Raw genomic sequence first — 26489 nt, forward strand, 5'->3', positions numbered from 1 at the left:
CATTTTTTAAGAAGGCATTTTCTTTTAGGATGAATTATAATAAGTTAAAACCTAATGATGTTTTCACATATTTAAAGATGAAAGTAATTGATAATGTATTCTGACATATCAGTCAAATCTTGGATCATTTGTTTCAGAAATGTTGACACTGAAAGGAAAAAGAATGTGAAAAACTATAATACTAAATATCCTGAAACAGAAACAATCCAGACTGAATTTCACCAACTTTTGGAGAGGTAAGTACTTACTATCCTAAATGCAAAGGTATTTTCCATTCCAATGTCTGAATAGTTATATATAACACATAATACAAAATACAAATGTATCTGCATAAGAAAGCTCTTGTTAACATAATGATTCTGGAGTTTTTAATCTGTGAGATACATAAACTATGTGAGATTATGATACCAGTGCTAGTTAATAAATTTTTGCTGCAGATTTCAAGGTCTGGCAATTACCCTTAGCTTCTGAACTACCAACTATATAAATACAAATTATTCCCACTTAAAAAATAGTTCACAATTGTACAGCACTTTTCGTTGGTTTATATGTGTCTGAACTGCAGTTAGTAGTTATCTACTTTAAAACAGTTTTCAAATGTCATCAACCATATCGTATTTGTGAAATATGTTGTAACTTTTCTTTTGATCAATATTTTCATACCAAAACAAGAATTATTCCATAGAACTTTATAACTGTTTAAACGCAGAACACCAAGTATAAATATTTTTACAAAACATGTCTTTTTTTTTTTTTAGTTTATGTTATCTATTTATTTTGAGAGAGAGAGAGAGAGAGAGCACCTACATTCACCTGGGAGGGGCAGAGAGAGAGGGAAAGAGGGAATCCCAAGCAGGCTCTGCACTGACCGTGCAGTGTGGGGCTCAAATTCACGAACCGTGAGATCATGATCTGAGCCAAAATCAAGAGTTTGATGCTTAACTGCCCCCAAAATATGTCTTGTTGAACATGAGGGGAAAGTCTTACAGAATGCAAGGGAAATTATGCTATTTTTTCTTTAATAATTTACTCCAGACAGTTTGGATGATCACTTCTTATTGGTGGTAGTTTTTCCATCACTGAAGCTAAAGAAAGATCTGGTAGTATAACAAGCATTATTTTTAAAGACTAAACATAGTTTTTGTTGATACTTAAAATCGCAGGCAACATGGAGTATTGGAAAGACTACTGGATTAAGAGACAAAAGGATTGATTTTTAACTGCAGGTTTGCCAGTAACTAACTAGAAAACTTCAGCAAAGCACTCCCCTTCTCAGAGTCCCGTTTTCCTCCTTGTTAAACAGGATTAGATGAAGAGCCAAAAGGAGAACATGAAAGAATTTGATTCTTTTCAATATCTGTTTTGTTCATGTCGTGCATGTTAGATATTTTGCTGGAATTTAAAAAAAGGGAGGCACAAGACATTCTTTGCTCTCAGGAAATTCCTAACATGTTGGGAAGACAGTTTGCTTAGTGAAACAATCAGGAAAACCACCTAGGGCAGCAGTTAATTGTACAGAAGTGGAAATGATCAAGGGATCATTTCATACATGACTGGGGAGGGGGAAGAACCTGGGAGGGGCAGCTGTTCTGGAAAGGCCAAGTGGAGAAGAGAGAAAATGAGAAAGATACAAAAATGTGGAGATAAGAAGCACACAGATAAAGAAAAGAAGAAAGCATGTATCCATAGTTTCTGTGGCTTTTGTTACTGTTTTGAAATAATGGGAAGGGTGTGGTGGGGCTCTTGGGATGGGGGAGCCATTGGAGGAGGTCGCCACTATTGGAGAGCTGTAGCCATCTGCAGACCTGAGAAACACAGTTGCTTCCTCCCAGCCTGCCCTTCCCTCCCAGGGCATCAGGGCTGTATTGAAATACAGCCCTCCCAGAGCCAGCTACACTTGCTGCTGCTCCTCCACTCAGTCCTGAGAAAGCAGAGATAAGACTCTACTCTTCCAGATTCCCTGTGAATCTGAATAGGACACGTGGTTGCCAGTCCTAACTTCTGGTGTGCAAGTCAGAGGACCTTATTTCTAGGATCTTTGCCTTCACATAACAGGAAACCCTCGGCTCCTTACGAGCAGCCCAACCTCAGTCTCCCTGCTCCGTAGATCTACTATCTCATTATTCTCTGATGATGGCCTCCCAGGAGGCCGTACAGTGTTGTGAACGACTCAGATTTAGGTCGGAATTTCAGCTCTCCTCCTTGCTAGCTATGCAGACTTGGGCAAGGCAGTTCACCTCCAGGCTGACTTTCCTCATCAGTAAAATGGGCTTCTCTGAAATGGTGTGAGAATTAAGTGAAAGTAGACATGAAATGCTTGCAGTGCTTGGTCCATTTGAATAATGTGTTGCTGACTTTTTATATGCTAGGCATTTTACCGATATCCACACATTTAATCTGTAAAATATCACTGTGAGATCAGTGCTGCCATGTCTGTCTTTTACAGATGGGGCAAAAGAGGCTCAGAGGTTCTTTGAGGTTAACATAGCCACTACAGGAGAGCTGGGATTTGAACCCAGGCAATGTGACTCCAGAGTCCACATTCCTTCTCAGGCCCTAACGGCCAAGTCTTTTCTTCTCTCTCTATTTACGTTGGCTGGCATGTGAATTGGTTAGAGGAATTAAACACAGAGGAAACAGCTTATCCCAGTCCTCTCTAACCCACCTACATGGGCCAATTAAATTCAGCACTATTAAAACCAGGGTTTCAAAAAAGAAAGGGAGATTTACCAGCCACCCGTCCCTTCTATTCTCCCACTCATTGTCCTAAAACAGGATATTACCATAGTCCAAATGTTCTCCAGGAAAATGTGAGTGGGAGCAGATATGATAATGGTAACTCGTCTTAGGTCATGCTGTAACTGCCTGGACCCACAAACATATCCATTTAGGGAAAGTAGAAGAAATCGGATCGGGTCTTTGGGCAGCAAAGAAAGAGAATCAGGCACGTCTTGTGGCTGGGGGCTCAGGCTTCTTACAGTTCCCTCCTACTGCACCTCCCCACCCACAGCTCCGTGGAGAAGAAATGTGGCCTAGCCTCTACTGGTCCATCAGCTTCCAGAGCTGTGACACGAGGCACATTTCCTTCTAAGACCTCTCAGAGAAATGGAGGGCCTAATTATATGCTCAATTGCTTTATCCCATCTAAGGAAATAAAATTGAAAAATATACTTCATACAGCTTAGCCTTCCTGACAAGGATAAAGTCACTTCTAATTCGCTTAATATAGATAGCGCATTCTAATATAAAATATATGTAGAAAGAATCTTTTACTTACGTTGTTGTAAAGGCAGGATCACCTCAACAGTCTTCTCAACAGCCCCAACATATTCCTTAAGCCCTCCCTCCTCTTCCCACAATTCTGCCTCCTTACAGCTATCCTGAACTGGCTGGGTAATTTCCAGCTTCTTGTACCTTCAGTCCATCTTCCACCTCTCCGACAGTTAACTTTCTAAAGAGCGGATCTGATAACACCACATCTCTATTCTCCTAGATCAATGACTTCCTGCTGTTCATGGGATAGAGTACAAATTTATTAGCCTTGTATCTTAAGTGCTTTCCAGGGTTCCTCTCTTCTTTTCAAGCTCCTATCCATGCACTCAGGTCCAGTCATACAAAACCTTCTTAAAGTCCTAACCTTCTTCTTGACAAAGTCCTATTCATCTGTCAAAGACCAACCCAAATGTCACTTCCTTACATACAGGTTCCCTGGAGCAATTCATTGTTTTGTTTTCTCTGGGTTCTCACAGCGCCCTGGCCAGGTGCCTATGACTGTACCCACCCCTTCGTATTATATTTTAGGTGCTGACTTGTGTCTCCCTAAACTAGATAGGGAGCTCCTCAGGAAACAGGGAAACATTCATTCATTTTGACATCAGCAGGGAGGTCAAATGTTTGTTTGAAGCCTAGGAGGTGGAAATCACTGTTTTAATATATAACCAAGCTAAATATCCCTATTTGAAAGGGAGTTAGAGGACTACAGAGATCATTTCTAATGGAGGGAGATGAAGAACTGCTTGGTGATGGTATGACTCTGGGGAAAGAATATAACTTCAACAGAAAAAGCAAGGAAAGTGTTTCAGGTAGATGGAAGAGCATGAGTAAAAAAAAAACCCCACATAAACAAAGTGTGCAGCATATTGAAGAATGGAGAATCAAGAATGATATGCTTAGCCAGCACTGTGCTAAGCACTTCTCAAAATCAACCCTTAATCTTCACTAAAACCCTGGAAGATAAGAAATGTAGGCTTAGAGAGATTAAATAATTTGCCCAAGCCCCCCAACTTGTCTAGGGGGAATGAGACTCCAAGAGCCTGGTGGGCTGCAGGGCCTACCTCTTGACTGTCTCACAGGTCTTCAGCATGACTAGTTATTAAAGACTTGATTTCTCATGTTTTCTCTCTTCTTTGCTGGAAGCCTTCTCTGCTGGAGTCCAGCTCCAGCAGGTCCAGGGTTCCCCTGAAGGATGGATGTTGTTGGCGAGAGAGTGAAAGAACCTTGAGTTTCTTTCTGATCACCAGGCATCTCTGGCAGGCATCTCTGCCATTCTGGCAGGCATCTCTGCCCTGGCTGGTTCTCAAGCTTTATTTATGGCAGAAGGTACAAGGACCAGAAAGAGCAGTAAATGATTTCTCATAGATAAGTTTTACAATTTTCAAGGACATCAGTTCTGCAGAAGTTACAATTCTAGTAATGGTTGTCATAAAAACTTAGCTACAGGCACTCATGTTGTATAGGTATTTTTCTTTTTACAAAACCTCAGGTCTAGCCTTAAGGGAGTGACCTTTAACCAAGAGGCAAACAGCATTGTTTAGTAAAGGTCAGTTTTTTATGAGTAAGGGTCATTAGGCTGTTTAGAACTCTAAGAGAAAGTTCCCAGAAAAACAGGATTCTCAGGAGACATGTGCCTGCTCTCACAGTCCCAAAGATGATTGATACATTTTATTGCAGTAGTGACTTTTACAAAGGCATCCAGGTTCAGAAGATAGTCAGTTATCAGTTAATTGCTTAGGGGAAAATTGTATGTTGCATTAGGGTGTATCTAGTTTACTCATCTTTTCCTTGACCAGGTGCAATCATGCCTCAGGGACAGGGCAGGGGGACAAGCTGCCCCTGACACTAATCAGCAAAGCACTCTGAGGTTTGGTGCCCCAGCAGAAATGAAAGTTTCAAGAGGGTAGATTTTGGGAGGTGTCTGGGGGCAAGAAACCATGCATACTTACCATACCTCACCAGGAATTTTCACTCTACCAGTGAGCTCAGATAGCTTCCAACACTTCTGTATACAAGATCAATTTTTGTGTCTCTTACTACAGGTGCACTGAAATTTTAAATTTGCCCTCTGCGGCTCGGAGATTGTTCAATGAAAAGGGAAAGGAAATCTTTGCCCTAAAAGACCTTCGAAGGGATGAACTGGTAAGGACATAAATGTGAAACCAGAAATGTTACTACAAACATACAACTAAAAGACAAACGTTTCAAAATATAAGGCTTCAAACATTAGCCACTCCCCCACTTATTGTCTCTCAGAATTGTCCTCACCCCACAACCCTCACAAAACAACACTGATCACTGGCTGTTGAGACCTTACCATTAGTCATGATCCTCAGGGCTTTCTGAGAATAAGCTCGTTTAAAAATGCTTTTCTTAAGTTTATTCATTTTTGAGAGAGAGAGACAGAGTGTGAGCAGGGGAGAGGCAGAGAGAGAGAGCAGGAGATGCAGAATCCAAAGTAGGCTCCAGGCTCTGAGCTGTCAGCAAAAATCCCAACCCAGGGCTCGAACTCATGAACCACAAGATTGTGACCTGAGCAGAAGTTGGATGCTTAACCAATGGAGCCACCCAGGTGCCCTGAGAATGAGCTCACAGCCCTGTGAGATGGATGTTCTCACCATCCCACTTTATAAATGAAGGCCACTTTTTGAGCCCTTTCAAATGTAGTTGTTTAGTGATTTCTTACTCAATGATAATTTCACTTTTTCAGAAAAAAAAATATATCTAGCGTTTCACATGCCCTATTTGGGTGGCTAGAGGGCACTAAGAAGAAGGGCTTTAGCAGACATCTGTTATGGGATGGGAGTTGAGGTATCAGCTCAAAAAGAAAACCTGCCTGACTGATGCCTGAAATCCTTTGGTCAGAGAACCAAGCTCACACTGTATTATCAGAACCTAACTCAGGCTCTGAAGGTAAAGACCTCTTGAGAGAGTCTTTTTTAAATTTTTAATGTTTATTTATTTATTTATTTTTTTTAAGAATTGTTTTTCTTTGTTTTAAATTTTTTAAATGTTTTCTTATTAACTTTTTGAGAGACAGAGAGAGACAGCCTGAGCAGGGAAGGGGTCAAGAGAGAGGGAGACACAGAATCTGAAGCAGGTTCCAGGCTCTGAACTAGCTGTCAGCACAGAGCCTGACGTGGGGCTTGAACCCACAAACCATGAGATCATGACCTGAGCCGAAGCCAGATGCTTAACTGACTGAGCCACCCAGGTGCCCCAATGTTTATTGATTTTTGAGAGAAACAATGTGTGAAGGAGGGAGGGGCAGAGAGAGCTGGGGACAGAGGATCCAAAGCAGGCTCTGCACTGACAGCAGGAAGCCCCATGCCAGGCTCCAACTCAGGAGAAATCATGACCTGAGCCACTGAACCAACTGACACACCCAGGCGCTTCCCCTCACCCTCCTCCCCACTTGAGGGAGCCTTAAACTGAACTACCTCTGACCAGTATCAGAAGCACCACGGCAGAGGGGAAAATCCGTGTCCTTGGAATCTGGGTAGATAAATCTCTTTTGAATTCCAACTCTGTCACTTCCAAGGTTTTAGTTTGTTGGTTTTTAATTTTTTTTTCTTTCCTTTGTTGCTGTGTTTATGCACTGTGTTATTTCAGAAAGAGTAAGGTAGATTGCACTAAACTATATGATACAAAAAGATAAAGTGAATGCAAGGGTATGTCTAAGAGAGCACTGAGGTGAAGGGAGGTGAAGGTGAGTAGGATGAAGCTGGGAGCGACTGTTATAAATCCTGTGTATTTGCCAGAAACAAACCTGTTACTGAGCAGCCAACATAAAGATGGAAACATCAACAGTTACATGATCAAGGGTGTCCAGAGGAGAAAAGGATGCCTGTTGTTCAAAAAGAAATCTTCGGGAAAGTATCCTCTGGGTGGTCATGCAGAGAACTGGTATAATCACCAGTGTGGGACCATGGAAGTGACAGCACTGACTGTCATTATTCTCCACATATCACTCTATTTTGTCTTACTTCCAAAAAATATGCATTCATTTAAGACAGACATAGAAGCAACATGAAGAACTACCTGTTCATCCATAATCTCAGCATCTAGAAATGACCACAGTAACACATGACAAGTTCATCCATACCAGTCATCGTCAAACTTTTTCTGTAAAAGGTCAGTTTATGAATATTTACAGACCATATGGTCTCTTTCAAAACATCACCTCTTGCCGCTGTAAGCACAAAAGCAGTCCTGGGAGGCACGTACACAGACGGGCCTACCTGTGTTCTAATAACACTCTATTTACAAGAACAGGTAGCAGGCCAGATCTGGGCCTCAGCCCCAGTTTACAAACCCCTGACCCCTCCTTCCTCCATTCCTTTCTTACTACTTCTCTTCCTTCCTTTAACAGATTATTTTATATAACTTTTATTTTGAAAAATTACAGAGTTACAGGAAATTGCAAAGACAGTATGGAGAAGTACTTTTTTCCCTTAGGATATATAACCCTTGACCAGATCTTTTAAAGTTGTTAGGTTTATAAATAGTTTTGCCTTTTTATCACTGAGTATTTGTCAATGGTGTCACAGTTTGCTTACCCATTTGCTGATTATAGGACATTTTATTTGTACTTTGGGCCGGTTTGGGCTATTCTGCTGTAAAGAGTTATACCTGGGATCAGAGACTCATTTCTTTGCTAGGTATACGTTTCATGTGGAGAACATTGGATCGATCCTGATGTGTCCATTGCTCAGCAGAAGAATCAAATCTTCCTAAGGAACTTAGCATCAGATATTTCTAAAATTCAGACTTTCTGCAGCATGCATAAGATAGAGGGTAAGCATTGGAATTATTTACCCTAACAGATATGGCCAAAATTAAATACTTGATACTGCCTTTTTTAAAATCCAAGTTTGTTTAAATAGGTCATATTTCATCCCTGTATCCTGCTGTTTAACTCTTTAAACTAATGTATATATTTAGCAGGATTGCATATTTTAATTCACATTACACGGTGGATATGTAAAGAAAGCATAATTTGTTTTGTCTCTAACAAATTCAGTCTTTCAGGTGCCCCTGGGTTGCTGTCTGTTGAGTGTCTGACTTTGGCTCAGGTCATGATCTCATGGTTCGTGAGTTAGAGTCCCGCGTCAGGGTCTGTGCTGACAGCTCAGAGCCCGGAGTTTGCTTCAGATTCTGTGTCTCCCTCTCTCTCTGCCTCTCTGCCACTCACACTTTGTCTCTCTCTGTCTCTCAAAAATGAGTAAACATTAAACAAATTTTAAAAATAAAAATAAATTTAGTCTTCTTTGGTTTCCATCAAGGAAAACATAAAATGCCCAATCAGGTTTAAATTTTGGCCCATCCATTAGTTTAAATAGATTTCCCATTCCCCAGAGTCTCCCTCAGTTTGTCTCTCAGATAGAAGGGAAGAACCTGGGGGAAAGGGTTTCCTGCTTTCTGGGTCTTGCTGGCTCATGTCCATGGCTGGGTGACTATGTTCCATTCCTTTGGCCCAGACAGTGCTTTGGGTGGGAGTGCTTTCTGCCTGAGTCAGCCCTTCTGCTCCCTCTGGCCCTCTGCAGCCTGGCTGTGTCTGAGTGGTCCTCTCTGAAGTCCTTATTACAGGACCCAGTACCCCTCCTTGGCAACCACTTCTGGAAAGCTCCCCAGCATGACTCTCGGCAAATCTCGGGTCACGGCCGCACCTCTCAGAAACCATGTCCAGGCTGATAAAACTGTGCCTCAGATGGGAGTGGTGAGGGCAACGTGAGAGGTGACTCGTCACAGTGCTCTAACAATGATCGGTGTCCCCAGTGTTTCCTTGGTGTGGCCTAGATACCTGAAGCGAAGCCTGGAGGGGGAATCATGATACCCAGTGCTGGCTTTCTTCCTTCCTCTATCTTCCGTCTTAATGGTAGGTTTTCCCCAAGTCAGCCTGACGTTAAGGCTTTGATGTGCTCAATGGGAGCTAACAGCATTTAGAAAAATCCTGAATCACGACAGTGACGTCCTGATTGCCATGGCCCTTGTCTTAGCACAATAAGAGAAACTATCTTTGTACTTTTCTTTTCCTTTTGTAACATTTCTTATCAACTTATGGTCCCCCTCCTTCCCTTAAGCCTACCTCAGGAATTAGGACAAAAGTCCTATGTACAGAAAGACAAAAAAGAAAAATTAATATAGTTTAAAGCATTTCCCTGTTACATATATTGAATACTGTACAGTAAGCTTTGCATGTGGCTTTCAAGGCTTTGCGGAACTCCACTGAGGAATTTGGGATCCTAGAAATGATCTAGAGATATACATCTAAATAATATGCCCATTTAAATAGCTAAAATTTACAATAACTAACATTTTTTGGCTATTTTTAGGACTTTTGACTGACAATATCAAGGAGGAAAGAATCTACAAAAATTAAGTGAAATCAAATTTATTAAAGAGCAATTATTACTTACACTGAGAATGTGTTCTCACCAACCAAATAGCTGAAAATAGTCTGCATTTTCGTTTTAACATGTGTTTTCAAATTCCTAGTGTTCCGCGATCATAACTAATGTCCTTGCAATTTATGCATTTCTGCTTAGCTCTTGTTTTAGAAGTCCAAAGTGACATTGTGTCTGGAGCCAAACTTGCTGTGCATAAACCTGTGGCAATTTTTGGAGAAGCGAAGCAAATTACAGGACCAGAGGAAAAGCAAATGGAAAAAAATGCGTTAACAACGGAAAACGCTTCCAGTGAAATTCTGTAAGTAATCAGTGTGGCCAGAAAGGCTACCAGGTTCCTATTTGAACTCAGCTCATTAGCTCAATAACAACACAGAGCCCATGCAGGGAGCCCACAGGTTTGAGAAATGGATGTCAGGTAAAGAGCTAGTAGTATTTAATTAGTTTTCTGGCCAAAAGATAGAACTGGATCTTCAATGTTCAGTCATCACAATTACTTTCTGTAATTTTGTATTACATTACATTTTTTAAGAGACTAGAATTTTGGAATTGCAAATTATTTCAGGAGTTCGTCACATTTTGTTTCCATAAATGCTGACTCAGGAACAATTAAATTAATATAGGTTCAGGCTAGATGCATGTTAATATACAGTTGTCATCCTGGGTCACGGAAGTAGTTTTCTGATTGGCCTTTATCTCCATTCTCTCCCCCTTCCAGTTCACGCACAGACCATTATCTTTCTAAAACATAATCCTTTTTATACAGTTCTTCTGTGGCCACCTGCGGCAGATAGAGAAAACATTTGGTCTGTAATCAAGCTCTTCTGACCTGAGTCCAGGCCTGTCACTCACCCTCATTTGCACCCCCATGCCCACCTCCACTCCACACTTTTTCTTCCTGACGCATGAACTAAGCCTCCGCTCAGCAGCTACAAGCTGTCGCTGAATGTGGCATGTTCCATTTATGCACTACTGCACGCCTCTGAGCCGCTTACTCGTTTCTCTCCACCTGAAGTGCCTTGACCTGCCTGGTACTCATCTGTGGAGTGGTTCTTCCTCACTGAAATCAGTCATGGTAATGACTGTCCCCGGCAATGTGCTTGTCGGTTCCCTTCCCCTCTCCCCACAATAACCACCAGTCTGGGAATTTCGTGAGGGCAGAAACTCTTGTCACACAGGTTCTGTGAAGACCAGGGTAGCCACCTTGAATCATCACTTACTGAATAAATGGAGGAATGATTGAGTGAATTTCCAAACTCTAATACCGTATATGACTAGTCAATTATCATTGTGATAACAATGAAAAATAATTTATATATCATTGTTACAAACTATTTTAAAAGACTGGTTCTATCCTCAATTATACGAATATCAACTTTTATTTTAGGAAACAAATCCCCCCCACCCTCCATTTTGATGAGTGATTCATCTGGTCTCATGTCCTGACCCTAACAAAGGCCTTTTTTCAGAGAGAAATATTTGACCTACATGGTATATTCCTCACTGGCTAGAGAATTTCTGAAGAATGTATCATCTAGCGTCTGAGTGATTAGACTGCACATTGGAAAAAAGTACACAGAAAGTAAGAAAAAAAGAAAGCACATCTCTGAGAGCAAAGATCTACATTGTTTTACTTTACAGATTTCATCAAGGCCTGCAGTCCTTGAGGTAGAAGTGATTGAGTCCACTCAAAGCATAAGGCAGATCTCTTGCACATTCCAGACAGCCTCTTTTGATGTCATCTTTTCTTGAATACTCATAGGAACAGGGAGATCACTGTTTTGTAAGGTAGCCCATTCTAAAGTTGAAATTTAGAATATCTCCATCCTATGATTTCATTTGTTTCTCTGTCTATACCATTTCTCTCTACTTAAAAGTCCTTAAAATATTCAAAGGTCACTGTCATCAGCCTACTGGGTTATCTCTTTTCCAGACTAACTTTCACTAGTTCTTTGAACCACTTCTGATGACTCAGTCCTAAATCATCTTATATTAGTCACTTTCAGATTTCCCCAGACTTCCTAAGATACATTTGTTTGGAAGTTTTACATATTTGACAGGTGGAATGCTTTAAGGAGGGACATCCATAAAGAAAGAAGCTAAACAGATCTAGAAGGAACCCTTAACTTTTTTTTTCAATGTTTATTTTTGAGGGGGGAGGTGGCAGAGAGAGAGGGATACAGAGCAGAGTACAAAGCAGGCTCCAGGCTCTGAGCTGTCAGCACAGAGCCCGATGAACATGGGCTTGAACCCATGAACCTTGAGATCATGATGTGAGCTGAAGTCAGACACTTAACTGACTGAGCCACCGTGGAGTGACAAAGGAACCCTTTTGATAGCTAGGTTCTGTGTAATGATTTCTGGTAATAAAAATAAGCAAAATGGAAAGGAACTCTGGGACTACTCACTTCAGCTTTGCTGCTTTGTGGAAGAAAGGGCCTTTTTAGAATGGAGCTCAGGGAAAACTTTCTCATTTCCTTCCTGAATTATAGGCAGGCCCTGCCCACTTCCAGAGCCTCTTCACATACCTCCTTTCTCACCACTGCACACCTATGACACCGGTGCCTTCTGGTCCTCAATGAACCAAACATACTCTTGCTTCAGAACCTTTCCAGTTATTCTTTTCTCTCCCCAGAATGCTCTCTCTCTAGATCACCACGTGGCCAGCTCCTTCTCATTTTCCAGGTCTCAACTCAAACATCATCTCTCAGAGGAGCCTTCTCTGACTACATTGCTAAAGTAGACCCCACCCCAGCCAATTTCTACCATGGTATCTTGTTTTATTCCACGTATGGCACTTATATTACTTAGTTATTCATTTACTTGTGTGTTATTTCTCTTTTGCCCACTAGAATGTAAGCTCCATGAACCTTGAGAACTTACCTGTTTTGTTCATCACTGTATCCCCAACACTTAGAACTCTGTGCCTATCATACAGTAGATGTTCAAGAAATATCATATAGGGGCGCCTGGGTGGCTCAGTTGGTTAAACCTCCGACTTCGGCTCAGGTCAGATCTCAGGTTCGTGGGTTCGAGCCCCGCATTGAGCTCTGTGCTGACAGCTAGCTCAGAGCCTGGAGCCTGCTTCCAGTTCTGTGTCTCCTTCTCTCTCTGCCCCTCCCCCTCTCATGCTCTGTCTCTCTCTGTATCAAAAATAAAACATTAAAAAAATATTATATAAAAGAATGAGTGACTATGTAATGATTAGTCATATGAGTCATATAAGTCATTATATGAATGAGTGGACAAATGAATGAACTAATAATGGAAGGTATATTTAGAAAGGCCTGTTCTAATTTGTCTTGATTGCTCTTCGTTTGCCTGGAAGCCAAAGATCATACAGATAAATCCCAAGATAGAAAATTAAGCATCTGGATCGGGGAAAGAATCTCGTTTACACCTTGCTAAATATGTTAAAACTAAGAATGACATTTCTGTTTTCTGTTTTCCTTAAAGAAATAGTCGGTGGGAAAGCTGTGTTTTATATTTGTAACACAAGATGGCACTGTTGTTTTTTAGCCGCTAATAAGACTTTTTGACTTGAGAAGCCCCGTGTGCGGCAGCTCTGAATAAGGCGGCTGTTACCCACCAATTTCATTGCCACATATAATACTTTTGTTACATTTGAAAAGTGTATGGTCCGCTCTGCCAACACAGGAATTGACCCCAAAGATTTTGGTAATTTGAGATGGCTTGCAGTTATATAAATACCACAAGCGCCTTGGAGCTCACAGCCTCCCCACATCCCCGAGCTTTATTTACATATATGCATATTTGCTGCTTTGCCCATATACTTAACCTGCCTTGAGCCCAGCAGTCCTCATATTGTGTCGTGATCCCACGGAAGCAAATGTACCCTCAGCAGTGCCCAGAACTTGATACATACAGATCTGGACTGTGGCTTAATAAGAAGCCAGAAGGCTGACTAACTCAGTTATTCAAGCTCTGACTATTTAAGTGTTTTAGTACATTATTCTCTGTCAAAAGCTGGCACGTACATACCCATGCTATTTGAGCCTCTCTAGGTTTGAGAGGAAAAGTTAAGTTAATTAAGATTTCTTAACGCTGTCTAATGAGTAAACTTTATGAAATGCAGTAATCTAGGCTGTTCTGTTCCAGACAGAATTATGACCCACTTACGGAACAGACAGAAGGAATCTCATTACACATTCATTATGAATTTCTTAAATTACTGAGTAGCCATAATCTCACAGTTTTTGAAATATAATACATGGCCCCATTTTTTCCCCAAATAAATACTCTTTATTATGTAATTGAGGAATTTTATTTGTAGCCTTATATTAAGAGATCTAAATTATGTATTAGTAGAATATGGAATTGCAGTGTCAGCCACCATAATGGAAATGCGATTTACAGATCCACTGATATCCTGCGGGATGTGACCGGACTATCCCTCAGAGAAAACTCTGTGAGTAAAAATCAGAATTCTCAGACTTGTGTTTGCTTCTGAACCTTGGTAGAGATTCACATGCAAGAGCCCATCTTCGAATGAAAGCTTGTCACACACTACCCAGATATGCCTGGCAGGAAACTCCTCATGACTTTGATGAGGATGACAGTCTTCCAAAGAAAATGGAAGAAGAACTCTTTGAAAATGAGGAGCCACAGAGGAAATACAGGTAAAAAGTTGCAAGGGATTCTTATGATAGATTTCTGCCTGGTCTTAGATTTGCTCGCTTTGGGGCAAAATGATTCCTGTGGGTTTGCCTTACTGTTAGCCTCCATTTGCATCAACATGCACATTTTTGTTTCTTGTGTCTCTGACTAAGTTTTTGCAAGTATTTGTGGGAAGGTCCTTCTCCCTTTGGTTTATTTTGTGCCACGTGATGTAATTTCTTGTTCACTGGTGTAAGTTCATCCACCTTTGCCTCCTGATAACTTAGCACCAAGCCTATGTGTTTGTTGAATGAATGTGTGAATGAACTTAAGAATAAGCATATGAGATTCCCTGATGTCTTTAAGAAATTAGTAAAATATGGTTTCTTCTTTTAATTTTATTTTTTTCAGGTCAATGTCCAATGAAATAACAGAAATTTATAGTACTTTGAATTAGTCCATAATCTTTAGACTTTTGCTTAACTTGATAGCATTTTATATAAGTTAAGCAGTTTTGTCACTTTGACATTTAGCATAGAGTAGAGGCTTCATAAATGTTTATAAATTAATTTGATTGACAATGCATTGTGATATTTCATATGTTTAATAAGTCTTCTTATTGCCTTAAGATCCTTAAGCAAGAGATTCCTTTGAATTAACTTATTAGTATATCATTCTTTTTTATGATATTCTATGAGTTTTGAGGGAAGATGGAAAAACTTGAGCAATGGCATTCTATTTGTTAGGGAGACTGGAGGTAGAGGCTAGAAACACTCATGATCTGAACACCTTTGTTTCTCCCAGGTCCCTTTTTTTATTTATTTTTGAGAGACAGAAAGAGACAGTGTGAGCAGAGGAGGATCAGGGAGAGAGGGAGATACAGAATCCAAAGCAGGCTCCAGGCTCTGAGCTAGCTGTCAGCACAGGGCCCGATGTGGGGCTCGAACTGACAAACCATGAGATCATGACCTGAGCTGAAGCCGGATGCTTAACCGACTGAGCCACCCAGGCGCCCCCTCCCTGGTCCCATTTTACATGCCCTTCTCCTTCTCCTACTCTTTTTCCCCTTTAATTAAATTATCTCTTCAACTAAATTTCTTTTTACTATGCTGAGTTTTTCAGATCCTCTTGGATGAACATTTATTTCTGTTATAGAATAAGCCCAGCATTCTACCTTTTTTACATCAGCTTGGCAAGTGCGAGGCATTGCTGCCGTCCCGATGATAATGCCTCGCCATTATAAGCGAGTTCGGTTCACAGCCGGTATCTGGCCCGCCAGAACTCGCAGTCTCCAGCACACTGAGTGCACAGGACATTTTCTGGCCTCTAATGGGATTTTCTTTATCTCAGCCATTCTCCAAAGCAGAGTAAATTGCAGAAGCTTTGCCACCAGCAGTTTGAATACAGAGATGGGCAAATTATATGCCACGCTGCTCCTCAGCTAGTTTTGGGAGTGAGAGCTCCTGATCTGCGTTCAGGCATGGAGGTAGTTTTGGTGGAGAAAAAAGTGGATGATAGTCATCAGCGATGGATGCACAAGGAAGGCAGCAGGTAAACCCATTATACTGGGGGGTCAATATGTCAAAATACAGTAACGGAAGCCTAAAAGATCTGGGATGGTCTCCACCAACCAGTCGAGGGGTATCTCTCAGGACTTTGGATTTTTTATTTAATGTAGCCAAGAATTTTTTATTCTTTTCAAAGAAGAGAAAGAGAGTAAAATCAAATGTAAAGGCTCCGTAGTCTATGCACAACGTACCCACTGTCGATTCAGATAAGAAATAGGAGATGTGACTTACTCGGTTCATAGTTTTAACTGGCTGTTGAAGTTGAGAGAAAACTGGGATGTCATCTAATTTTATTTTTATGATTTGAAAAGACCAACTAAGAGCTTTAAAGAGTCCCCATTTAAAAACTTTTGCAGTACTTTTCATTAACTCAATCTCCTGCCCCTCCCTACATCTTATGCATACTTATTTCTATCAAATAACCAACTGACATGGCTTCTACTTATACAGTGAAAAGGAATTCTTACCTTAACAAATATATCAGTCCAGTCCAACCCAGTGGCTGGCCCATGTCTGGATGCAGATTCAAGCCAACCACTGTCGAAAAGTTATTTAAGACAGTTTGAGGAAACTTAAAAGTCTAGGTACCAGATGATATGAAGGAGGTCTTATTAATCTTGCTGAGTGTCAAAGTAGTTTAATGGCTATGTAAAAAAAAGTCCTGATCACTTAGATATATATTGTAGTTATTTACACAGAAAATTAAGAGACAGCTCAGATTTGCATTAAAATATTCTGGAAAAAGCAAAAATGTAAAATGTTACAGGGGAATGGATGAAACAAGAATGGCAGAATGTTGATAACTGTTAAGTCGTGGTGATTCCAGAGACCACTTTGTTTCTGAGCATACATGAACATTTCTTTCACTAGAAAAAAACCAGCTCCTTGGTTTTTAGACTGGTCTGCTTCAAATTCTACCATTTCCATGGTGGGGCTCCAGGGGCCTCTTCAATCTCTTGAAATCTGAGGTATACATTTTTTCCCCTGGGAAAGAGCTGTGATTTTCATTGAATTCTCAAAAGATATGTGATGTGGAAGGTTTAGGGATTGCTTTGAGGCAGATTGCATAAGCCTCAGCAGGCGGCAGCAGCAGCCCAGCGTGGGCAGGATGGAGTTAGCCTTACTGTGTTCAGTGTCTGAGGCGAGCCAAGTGCTGGAAGGCACGCTTCCTGGGCTTGTTTTAGAGAAGGCTGAGAAGCCAACCTGTAGCTAGACCTGGTGAGTGTGTTCATATGCCCCATTCAGTCTAGCTAAGCTAACTTTACAACAGGGAGCTTAGAAGCAGGCTTTTGTACCTGTGATTGATTTGTTCTATGGGACCTGAACTCATTCATTCTGCTGCAAAGGGTTATTAAAGGCAATGTTTTTAGGTGCTGGTGCTTTAGCTAAGAAGAAAAGAGATGAAAATCCTTGCCCTTACAGAGCTAGTGCTACTCAGCTGTACGTTTCTGGAATTTAACCGTGCAGCATACTGTCTCACAATGGAGGTCCTACTTGAGTCCAAGTTGGACTTTGAGTGTGACTGATAAACTGGGGTGGACACTAATGGGGAATGAGAGAAGAGACCTTGAGACAGGAGAAAGTCAAGGAATTTTAACTCAGAAATATTTGGTCATTGGAAAAGAGAATGAGTTCTGAGTCCTGCTCAGTGTCTGTCACTGGTTTTGCTTTTCATCTTGAGTGCTGTGGATAAAGCCTGTGGTGAGGGGAAGGCTTTTTAAGTAAAAACAGAAAGAGAAATTTGCCTAAAATTCCGTGAAACATTGGATCACGACCTGCACTGCCAACATAATGGGAGGTACCAAGTGGCCGTCACTGTGCTGAGAGATTTCTACCACTAGTCCTTTCATCCAGTCTTTGTGTCTGAGGTTAATTTTTCATTTTAGCTTTCTATTTAACACATAAAATAACTAGGAAGCCTTATATTTTAAGCAATTATCAGCAAAATCTCTTAAGGGAAATTACGGCCATGAGAACCAGATCTTGCTGGGATAGCACATGGTCTAGGCTAGAAGTGCAAGAAATGAGCAAAGGGGGCACTGAAAGGTAATAAGAAATTGCCACGGATGCATTCACTTGGTTTCCAGCCACACAGAAGAATGGTCCAGGTGAACTTTTGAGATAACTTGGCATCTCTCTCCCATTTTCAACTCTGGCAAAATCTGAGTTAATCATTTGGCCTCTAAAGGAAAATATGAAGAACTGCTCAGGGATGAAAAGCCCCTCAACAGGATTTAGAATTATACAGGGGGAAATCTAGTGTCATAGAATCTGGAGCAAGAAAAGATATGTAGAATTTTCTAGTCGTAATCACTTGTTTTCAAAGCTAGGTAAATGGAGGCTCAGGAAGTTAAGTGACCTGTAAGCACTGGGTTAGTGGAAGGGGCTGTGGTTGTGCTGGATATTGCTGGGATGCAGACTAAGTTCTCACACCACTGTTTGGCAGAGTGGGTTTTAGGGACATGTGTTTAAACTCAAGCTTCCTGCAAAATGTCGGCAGTCCTGCGAAGGGCAAGTGCCAGCTGACTGTACTGTTCAAAACTGAAAAGAAAAACCAACACTGTGATGGCTGAGCATGGCGCTGAAGCATGGGAGAAGTCGCCATGTCTGCTTTAAGCAGCAGAAGCATAGATAGCTAGGGAACTAATCTGGGCACCTCAGTAGGTCGTTGCGGGAAATGTACAATCATTCATTCATTTGAATAATATCAAGTGTCAATGAAAACGCAAGATACAAACTGTGCAGACGGCGAGGCTACACAGGTGACCAATACAGAATACCAGCTCTCATGCAGTGCCTAGTCTTGATGAACGCTGCAAAGGTATTTGATAAAACCGGATACCCATTTTTAACTTAAAATGATACATCATTAATTAACAATAGGAGGGAGAAATACATTATAAGATTAATAGTGATTATCTTATACTAATGTGAGGAATATTCAAAATTCTGTTACCATTTTTTTTCTGTTTTCCAGTACTTTGTAAATTCTTTACAATGGGCTATATTGTTTTATGTTCAGAAGTTTAAATTAGATACCTGGAATTTTTGAAATCTTGAAAGGAGAGATATATTACTTTTATACCAGACTCCCACTCTCACATCATTAAATTTTATAGGACAAGTTCTATTTTCCGCAGCAGGAATGCCACTGCCGATGTGTAATGTCACTATATTGACAGACACAAAATATTGGCTTTTTCTATACAGACAAGATTCTTGAATGTTTGGCTTACTTTTGTGTTTAAGTGATGCAAGGAAAAGAATCTGAGGGTTTTGACCCAATCATTTTCTTCCTTTTTTCAGTTAAAGAGGATTTAGGTGACCTTCTATATAGGATAACTTAAAAATATTCACATATATCTTGGAATTTTAGGGAATACTCCCTTAGAAAAAGAGAGTTTGTGGAAAAGCTATAAAACAAATCACAACCATTAATAATAGTAGCCCATTCTAAGTGGTATGTGCTAGACAATGTTCTATGCATTTTCTATACATTAATTCATTTCATTCCTACAAGAGTCCTTTGAGACATGCACCATTATCCTATTTTACAGATGAAGAAACTGAGGCAAAGTATAGTTAAGCAAAATTATACAGCTACTGAGAGGTAGACTCTGGATCCAAACTTGGGCACTGTGGCTCTGGAATCCACGTTCTCTATCTGTCACAGAGCTTCTCATAATAAATAGCAAGACAGGTGAGGAGGGCGTACCATCAGTATGGGTACAATCTGGAGACAGAAACCACACAGATATTTAAATGGGATATGTAACATGAAGCTTCATTAAACAATAATAAAAGAGTAACTATCAGATATTTTTTAAAAATCCTCTGTATGGTGCTCTGGAGCTGAGGGAGTTGAGGACAAATTTAAAATCGGGCCCTCTCTCAAAACTGGAATTCAGAACTCATTAGAAAAAGTATGGGTGCAGCTAACTAGATGGTGGAAATCTGCTGGCTTACCTGGCCAGACCGGGTCTGTGGTTGCTATGCAAGCAGGAAGCAACATATGCAGGGGTGCAGCTGGTTTGGGGGCACACAGGCATGGAAAGAGAATGGGGTGCTGGTGTGGCAGGTTTAGAGCATGTGATGTCCATGTCAGGAAGGCCACAAGCAAATGGTTACCAGGCCAGGCCTGTGAGGGTTCCCAGGGACTACGTATTCTGAGCACCTCGTTTGGAACAGAGCATCATTAGATGTCCTCACTTCCAACTGCTGACCAGCAACCAGGAAGAGCAGGAGAGCCCCCCTTCCTCCTGCGGTGCTCCTCCAGCACTCTCTCCTGAAGAAGCTGAACACTGTGGTTTTGTAGGGGAGAGATGCTTAAAGGATTCACATCCATTATCACAGAGCACGTATAGAGCTAGGAGGCAACACGCTGGTCAGTGGCACAGAGGGAGCTCTGATCTGGTTACGCTGGTTGATAACATGCCCAATCCTGTTTTCCCAAGGACCTTTCACCTGGTGAGTAGCCCAGACCTTGTGCTGGCAGTGTCTATGACCAAAGCAAGAAATGAAGTCTGTGGCTATCCAGTTGTTGTTCAGGTAAGATATATATATATACAGACTACATAGTAATCATGGCCCTTTATTTCAAATTAAGTAACGCTCTACACTTCCTTGTTGTGGAGAAAGACAATGGCTGTCATAGAAACCTATCTTGAATGCCATTGTTAAAATATTTACAATAGTCTGCCTAGATTTCAAATTCAACATGTTCATGTAGCTCTTAATTTAGTTTAATCCGACAGATGGTGACTGTGGGCTTGCTGCATGTCAGGAGCTATGCTAGTTACTTAAATCAAATCCAAGGGCAAGCATGCGAAATTATCCCAGTAGCATTTGTACGGTCTCAGTGGTGGGTATGGTCAAGTGAATCGCTGGTAGATGCGTGTACTTTAAGCTCAATAATTGGGACATATGTAAGTCCCCTCTTACCTGGCATCTGAAGGGAAAGAGCATGGTCAGAGAGGTCTTCCTGAAGGATGTGAACTCATAGATGTTAATTCTACGGAAAGACTCATTTGAAATATGCTTTTAACATACTCTTGCAAACGCTTACAGCCGTCAGACAGTTTCTGAAGATTTCAGAGAAATCTGGGCTCATCTGAGTTTTGTGTAAAGATCTATGGAGTTCTTTTTTCATGTTTATCTTCCATCCTTACTTATAACCAAAGACGTTCCCTAACTGGACATGTATTTGTCATTGTTAAGAAGAAAAAAAATTTAGGAGCACCCCTTCTCTGAATTTGTTTTCTGTATCCTCTACAGTATTCGCCATCTTTTTGTTGAATAGAATAATTTGTCTCTAAATTACACTTGTTTTATTCCATGTTTTTAATAGCAATGAGGCAGCTTGTTTTGCAGGTCCTGAATCCATAATTGGGATAGAGCAATCTGGACAAATATCAAGCTTAATTAAGTCTTCTACCCTGATGACAAATATGGACCAAAAATTTATTCTAGGAGACATAGTGTATATAACATTACATTCTTCCCCATCAGGTGCCTCTTTGTCATGAGCCACAGTGAGATTAAAACCTCATGCAGATGCAAATTTAGTACCTTAATCAGTTCCATAAAATTATAGATATTGACATTTCCCCCAGGTTCCCATTTTTAAGAAATACATTTGATCTCAAGGTAATTTGTATTACTTTTCAAGATTTGTTTCTTTGCTGATATTTTGTTTTTATTTCTTGAAGCAATCAATTTGTGAGAAAATATTAAATTTCTTGTGAAATAATAAAAATGAGGCACGCTAGGCTAATGTTACTAGGCCCCCCGCCCCCCACTCTCTGTTCCTTGAAATATAGTCTTTGTTTTCTGGGCCTCTGAGGGATGCTCTATTGTCTAACCTATTAAATCAGTTCTTAAGACCCATTTATTTTCTTCTTTACTATCAATCTCTTCTTGGTAAAGTAAATGCTATTCATTACAAAGTTCCTTGAGGTATCAGGATATGTTTAGTTGGAACTAATCTACTGGTTTAAGTTCTCTAAAATTGAAACTACTCATTCTTTTACTTATGCCTGAGCCAAGTTTATAATTAGAATAAATATGCTGTTTCTGTCTGTTACGTACTCATATTAAAAAAAAACCTTTCTTGATAACCAGTAAAACATAAATTAAAATAGCAACAAGGTACTACTTTTCATTTATTAAATTGATGATGTTTGAGCAAGAAGGTGAGGGAAACAGGCCATTTCTTATACTCTTGGTGTAAGTGTAAACTAGAATAATCTTTCTAGAAAGCATTTTGGATATGATAAGCTTTAAATGATGTGCTATAATATTTAAAAATTATCTAGTTATTTTATCAGCAATTGTACTTGAGTTTGTTCTAAAGAATTTATCATATATTTACATGAAAATCTATTTGTGATTGTTGATTGTTCTTTTGTGTATAATAAGGAAAATCTGAGAAACAATCCACATGTTTAGCTATTGGGGATTGGTAAAATAAAACATCACTGAGATTAAATATATATATATATATATATATATATATCCTTTAAAAATATTAGGAAAAGTTTCATGAAATTAAAAATAAAAATTCCAGCATGGAGCCCAGTGGAGGGATTGAAATCATGATCCTGAGATCAAGACCTGAACTGAGATCAAGAGTTGGACACTTAACTGACTGAGCTACTGAGGTGCCTCATGGAATATTTTTAGGCTAAAAAAAAAAAAACTAATGCAATTACCAAATTGTATGCATTTTGTGATTTCATTTTTATAAATCAAAGAATGCATATTTATAAATATGTATATGATTATCAAATATACATTGTAGTTATTACTATGTAGTAGAATTGAATAATTACCTATACTTTTTGAATTCATGCAATGAAATATTTGACACCTATAAATGAATCATAAACTCTCCCATCTGTTTGACTTCATGTTTTATCCTTTTTTCTCCAGAAATATAAACCATATAACAACGGGGCTTCCAATCAAAAGTGGAATTACATGGAAAATATCAAAGCTTTTGTGGCCTTTCATAGCACTACACTGGATAAGGAAGTCACAGCAGCTAATTATGCTGGTATTTGTACATCCTCTGTGATTAAAGAGGAAAACATTGATCAACCAGTAAGTGGTTCTTTTCCACTAAGAATAAAAGAAAAGCAGGAGAAAATGGAGTAATTTAATAAACCCAGAACTTTTTTTTCTTAGAAAACCTCATATTCACACAAACTTGTGTGGTTTGTGAATGAAATCATTTAGGTTCTGTGATTCTGGTTAGGAAACAATGGAGAAATATTAGTATTACCCACTGCTTATATTGTTTCAATGGCTCCCTATCATTACCACCATCTTTGGTCCAGCATCAGTTCGCCAGAACACTCAGCAGTGAGGAAACTCACACCTCCTACACTCGCACAGGTATGCCTGCCACACTAGATGTCACTCCACTACAGAAAGCGTATTAAAATGCAAATAATTGTAAGTGACTTTAACTATATTGCATTATACCAAACACAGGTCTAAGTGCGAATACCTATATACTCTAATTTCTAAGGAAATAATTCTTCAGCTTTGGTCCTATGATTTTTATTAGTAAGGAATTGCTGGATACTTTACAAATACCTGAGATATTTGTGGGTCAGTGTGTCAAACTTATTGATAAATATTGGCCTGCAGAAATCTCATAATGCACACCACAAAATTCTCCAAGATCCTCTTTACTCTGCTTCTCAGAAATCTCTAAATAGCTGCCTTTTCTCCTTCACCCATAATTCCCTGGCTTTGCTAAATAATTTACATTTGTCCAAATTTACCACACCGCTTTGCGTGTCATTGGTTTTGACTATGCAACCCTTTTCTCCTTTGTCTGTGAACTCATACCAGTTAGCAAATATGCTGTCAAAGACTACCAAGGTCTTCTTAAGAGGAATCACATCAACTTTAAAAGGTTCCCAGTCCAAAGACAAAACAATGTAAGCACCAGTGTGGTGGACTGACATACATCAGATATGTTCAAGTCCATATGTTCGTACTGATAAGAATAACAGTAATTCATTGATCACAATTAGATCATGGTAAGGAACCAACTAGTTACTTTGACAACTAGGAAATAATCAAGCATTTATTTTTTGCCTTCCTTTATGAACTGTATGTTAGGATAACAAAATAGTAAATGAGAAGTTTCACTCCAAAGGAATTTATTTCCAGCTAAGAAATGAATAATGTATGATAAAATTGGAATGTCACTATGTTGTGAACTTTGATTAAGTAATTGATCTAGCCAATGATTATCAGAATCTAATAATATTACAGAGACACAACAGGTAACATGTACCCCTTGATGCAACTACTTAGTACCACTTATGAAGTACTCTTCCCCACAAAAATGTGACTGAAAGTTAATCAAGTTTTCATTCTAATAATTTATTAGAAATATAAGAGAGAGAGGAATTTGGTAGAAGACATTTGTGTGACCACATAGTCATCAAATCTTAACTGACAAAAAATATACAACAAATAAATTATGATAAAAGAAAAACCAGAGAAAGAGATATAGGAGGAATATGGAGGTTAAAAGATATTTAAGAGGTATATGAACCAGTTATAATGTATTGACCTTATTTTGATTCTATTTCAAACATATTTGTAAGAGAAGGAGAGAAAATACTAGAAATTTGACTACTGACTAAATATTTTGTTATATTAAGATATTATTAGTTTTAGATATGATATTACAGTTATAATAGAAGAATTTTTATCTTTTAGAAATACATACTGAAATATTTAATAGTGAAATGATATAATGCCTGGGATTTACTTCACAGTAATCCAGGTAGGAGTGGGTGGGGATGCAGATGAAACAAGATTGGTAGTTATTGATAATTCTTGAAGCTGGGTGAAGGGTAGAGGGTGGTTTATCATAACTTTGGTGTAGGATTGAAATTTTCCAGTGATTATACAACTCATGGTTTTACTGGGAGAGATAGGAAAAGGGGTGCCTGGGTGGGTCAGTCTGTTAAGTGTCCGATTGCAGCTCAAGTCATGATCTTGTGGTTTAGAAGTTTGAGCCCCGTGTCCGGCTCTGTGTTGACAGCTCAGAGCCTGGAGCCTGCTTCAGATTCTGTGTCTCCCCATCTCTCTGCCTCTCCCATGCCTATGCTCGCCTCTCTCTGTCTCTCAATAATAGATAAATATTCTTTTAAAAGTTTTTTAAAGAAAGAGATAGGAAAGGAAGAACGGTTCAGTTGGTGGGGAAGGACAGGGGAGTGTAATTACAATGATAGATGGTGGGGTCAAGGTTCAGTGTTCGGGGGGGGGGGGTGGCATGCAAGGTGTGAGGGACAGTGGAACAGTGGCTGTGGGTTGAGCTCTCAGTGGACATCTTGGTGTTCTGCAGAAGAAAAGGTTAATACTTTAAGTGCCAGAATTTTCTACTTGACCATTTTGTTTAGAAATATTTTAAAAACTATTTTACATACCTTTCCTTAACCAGAATAGACAGAACACCACTTACCCAAGTCAGGGCCATCACTATGCCGGTTTCAGTGCCACACATCAGATAGTTGGCACATGCGTTTTACTCTGAACTCCTCCAAAAATCATACACGCAACTTTCTTTCTCCAAAATAATTCTTGAAGGCCATTTGCTGTCTGTGATGCTTCTTGCAGCTTTGAAGATACATCATTATTCCAATGTAATGTAAAATGGCTCTTTTCACAAAATAAGTTCTTTAAAGCAGAAACTCAAACAGCCTCCTAAGGTCATTTTTAGACTTGAACAGTCTCCACTTTCGATGGCTTCATCAATAACTTGTTTTTTGTAACAGGAATCACAGCACTCTTATTTCATCACCAGTAAACTCCTCAATCTCCTGGGCCACACAATCCAATTATTAGTTAATTTTATTTAGTGGCCATCTTGTGACTTCGGCATATTTTCCCTTCAAGCCTTTGAAACTTGGTTGGACAAAATTTAGATTATTTTTGCTGACTTTTATTAACATCCAGATAGTAATTGGGGAAGCTGATTATGGGTTCATAGAGGTTCACTATACTGTGCTGCTTTGTATGATTGAATTACTTTATAATAAAAAAAAAGTAAAGAGAGGAGTCCTAGAGTTTAGGCCTTAATGGTTATAAAACTAGTGCCTTTCTTTTAATCATATAATCAAGATTTTCTTCTATTTATGTTAACCAAAATACAGCTTCCCATTTTCTAACCATGATTTACTCCAAAAGGTTATAATTTTCCTTTTCCAGTAGTTAAATCATAGCCTATCTATTAGAAGTTAATATGATTAATCTGAAGAGTACAATAATATATCAATTCTGGGATTCACAGATTAAAAACCTCTCCTGGACCTGGGAGAAATCTACTCATTTCACAAAGTCTCTAGGCCAGCAGTTAGTTCTTAATCTTTTTTGAGATACAGACTTTGAGCATTTCATAAAAATTATGCATATTCTTTCCCCCAAAATGCACATATGTACACAAGCACCTTTCATATGTTTTAGAGCATTTATAGACTTCTCTTGAAATCCATTTGGGATTTAGGGTAAGAACTCCTTTTCTAGATCTCATCCTAATGGATAGTTTAGAAAAAGAAAGGGAATATGAAGTAACTATTACATGCTTGATGGCTACTGT

The 26489-nt window shown here is 39.5% G+C and overlaps 1 protein-coding gene across 1 annotated transcript in view; it reads left to right on the forward strand.

Moving 5' to 3' along the window:
- Nucleotides 1-26489, forward strand: part of DCDC1 (doublecortin domain containing 1) — a 400051-nt gene that overhangs the window by 327253 nt on the left and 46309 nt on the right. Inside the window, exons 23-29 of the mRNA XM_029915553.1 lie at nucleotides 5316-5415; nucleotides 7935-8070; nucleotides 9822-9981; nucleotides 14162-14320; nucleotides 15648-15848; nucleotides 20320-20413; nucleotides 22796-22966. Coding sequence (XP_029771413.1) covers nucleotides 5316-5415; nucleotides 7935-8070; nucleotides 9822-9981; nucleotides 14162-14320; nucleotides 15648-15848; nucleotides 20320-20413; nucleotides 22796-22966 — 1021 coding nt within the window. The remainder of the gene's footprint in view (nucleotides 1-5315; nucleotides 5416-7934; nucleotides 8071-9821; nucleotides 9982-14161; nucleotides 14321-15647; nucleotides 15849-20319; nucleotides 20414-22795; nucleotides 22967-26489) is intronic.

The sequence above is a fragment of the Suricata suricatta genome, chromosome 11, assembly GCF_006229205.1.
Source record: "Suricata suricatta isolate VVHF042 chromosome 11, meerkat_22Aug2017_6uvM2_HiC, whole genome shotgun sequence".
NCBI classification, from domain to species: Eukaryota; Metazoa; Chordata; class Mammalia; order Carnivora; family Herpestidae; genus Suricata; species Suricata suricatta.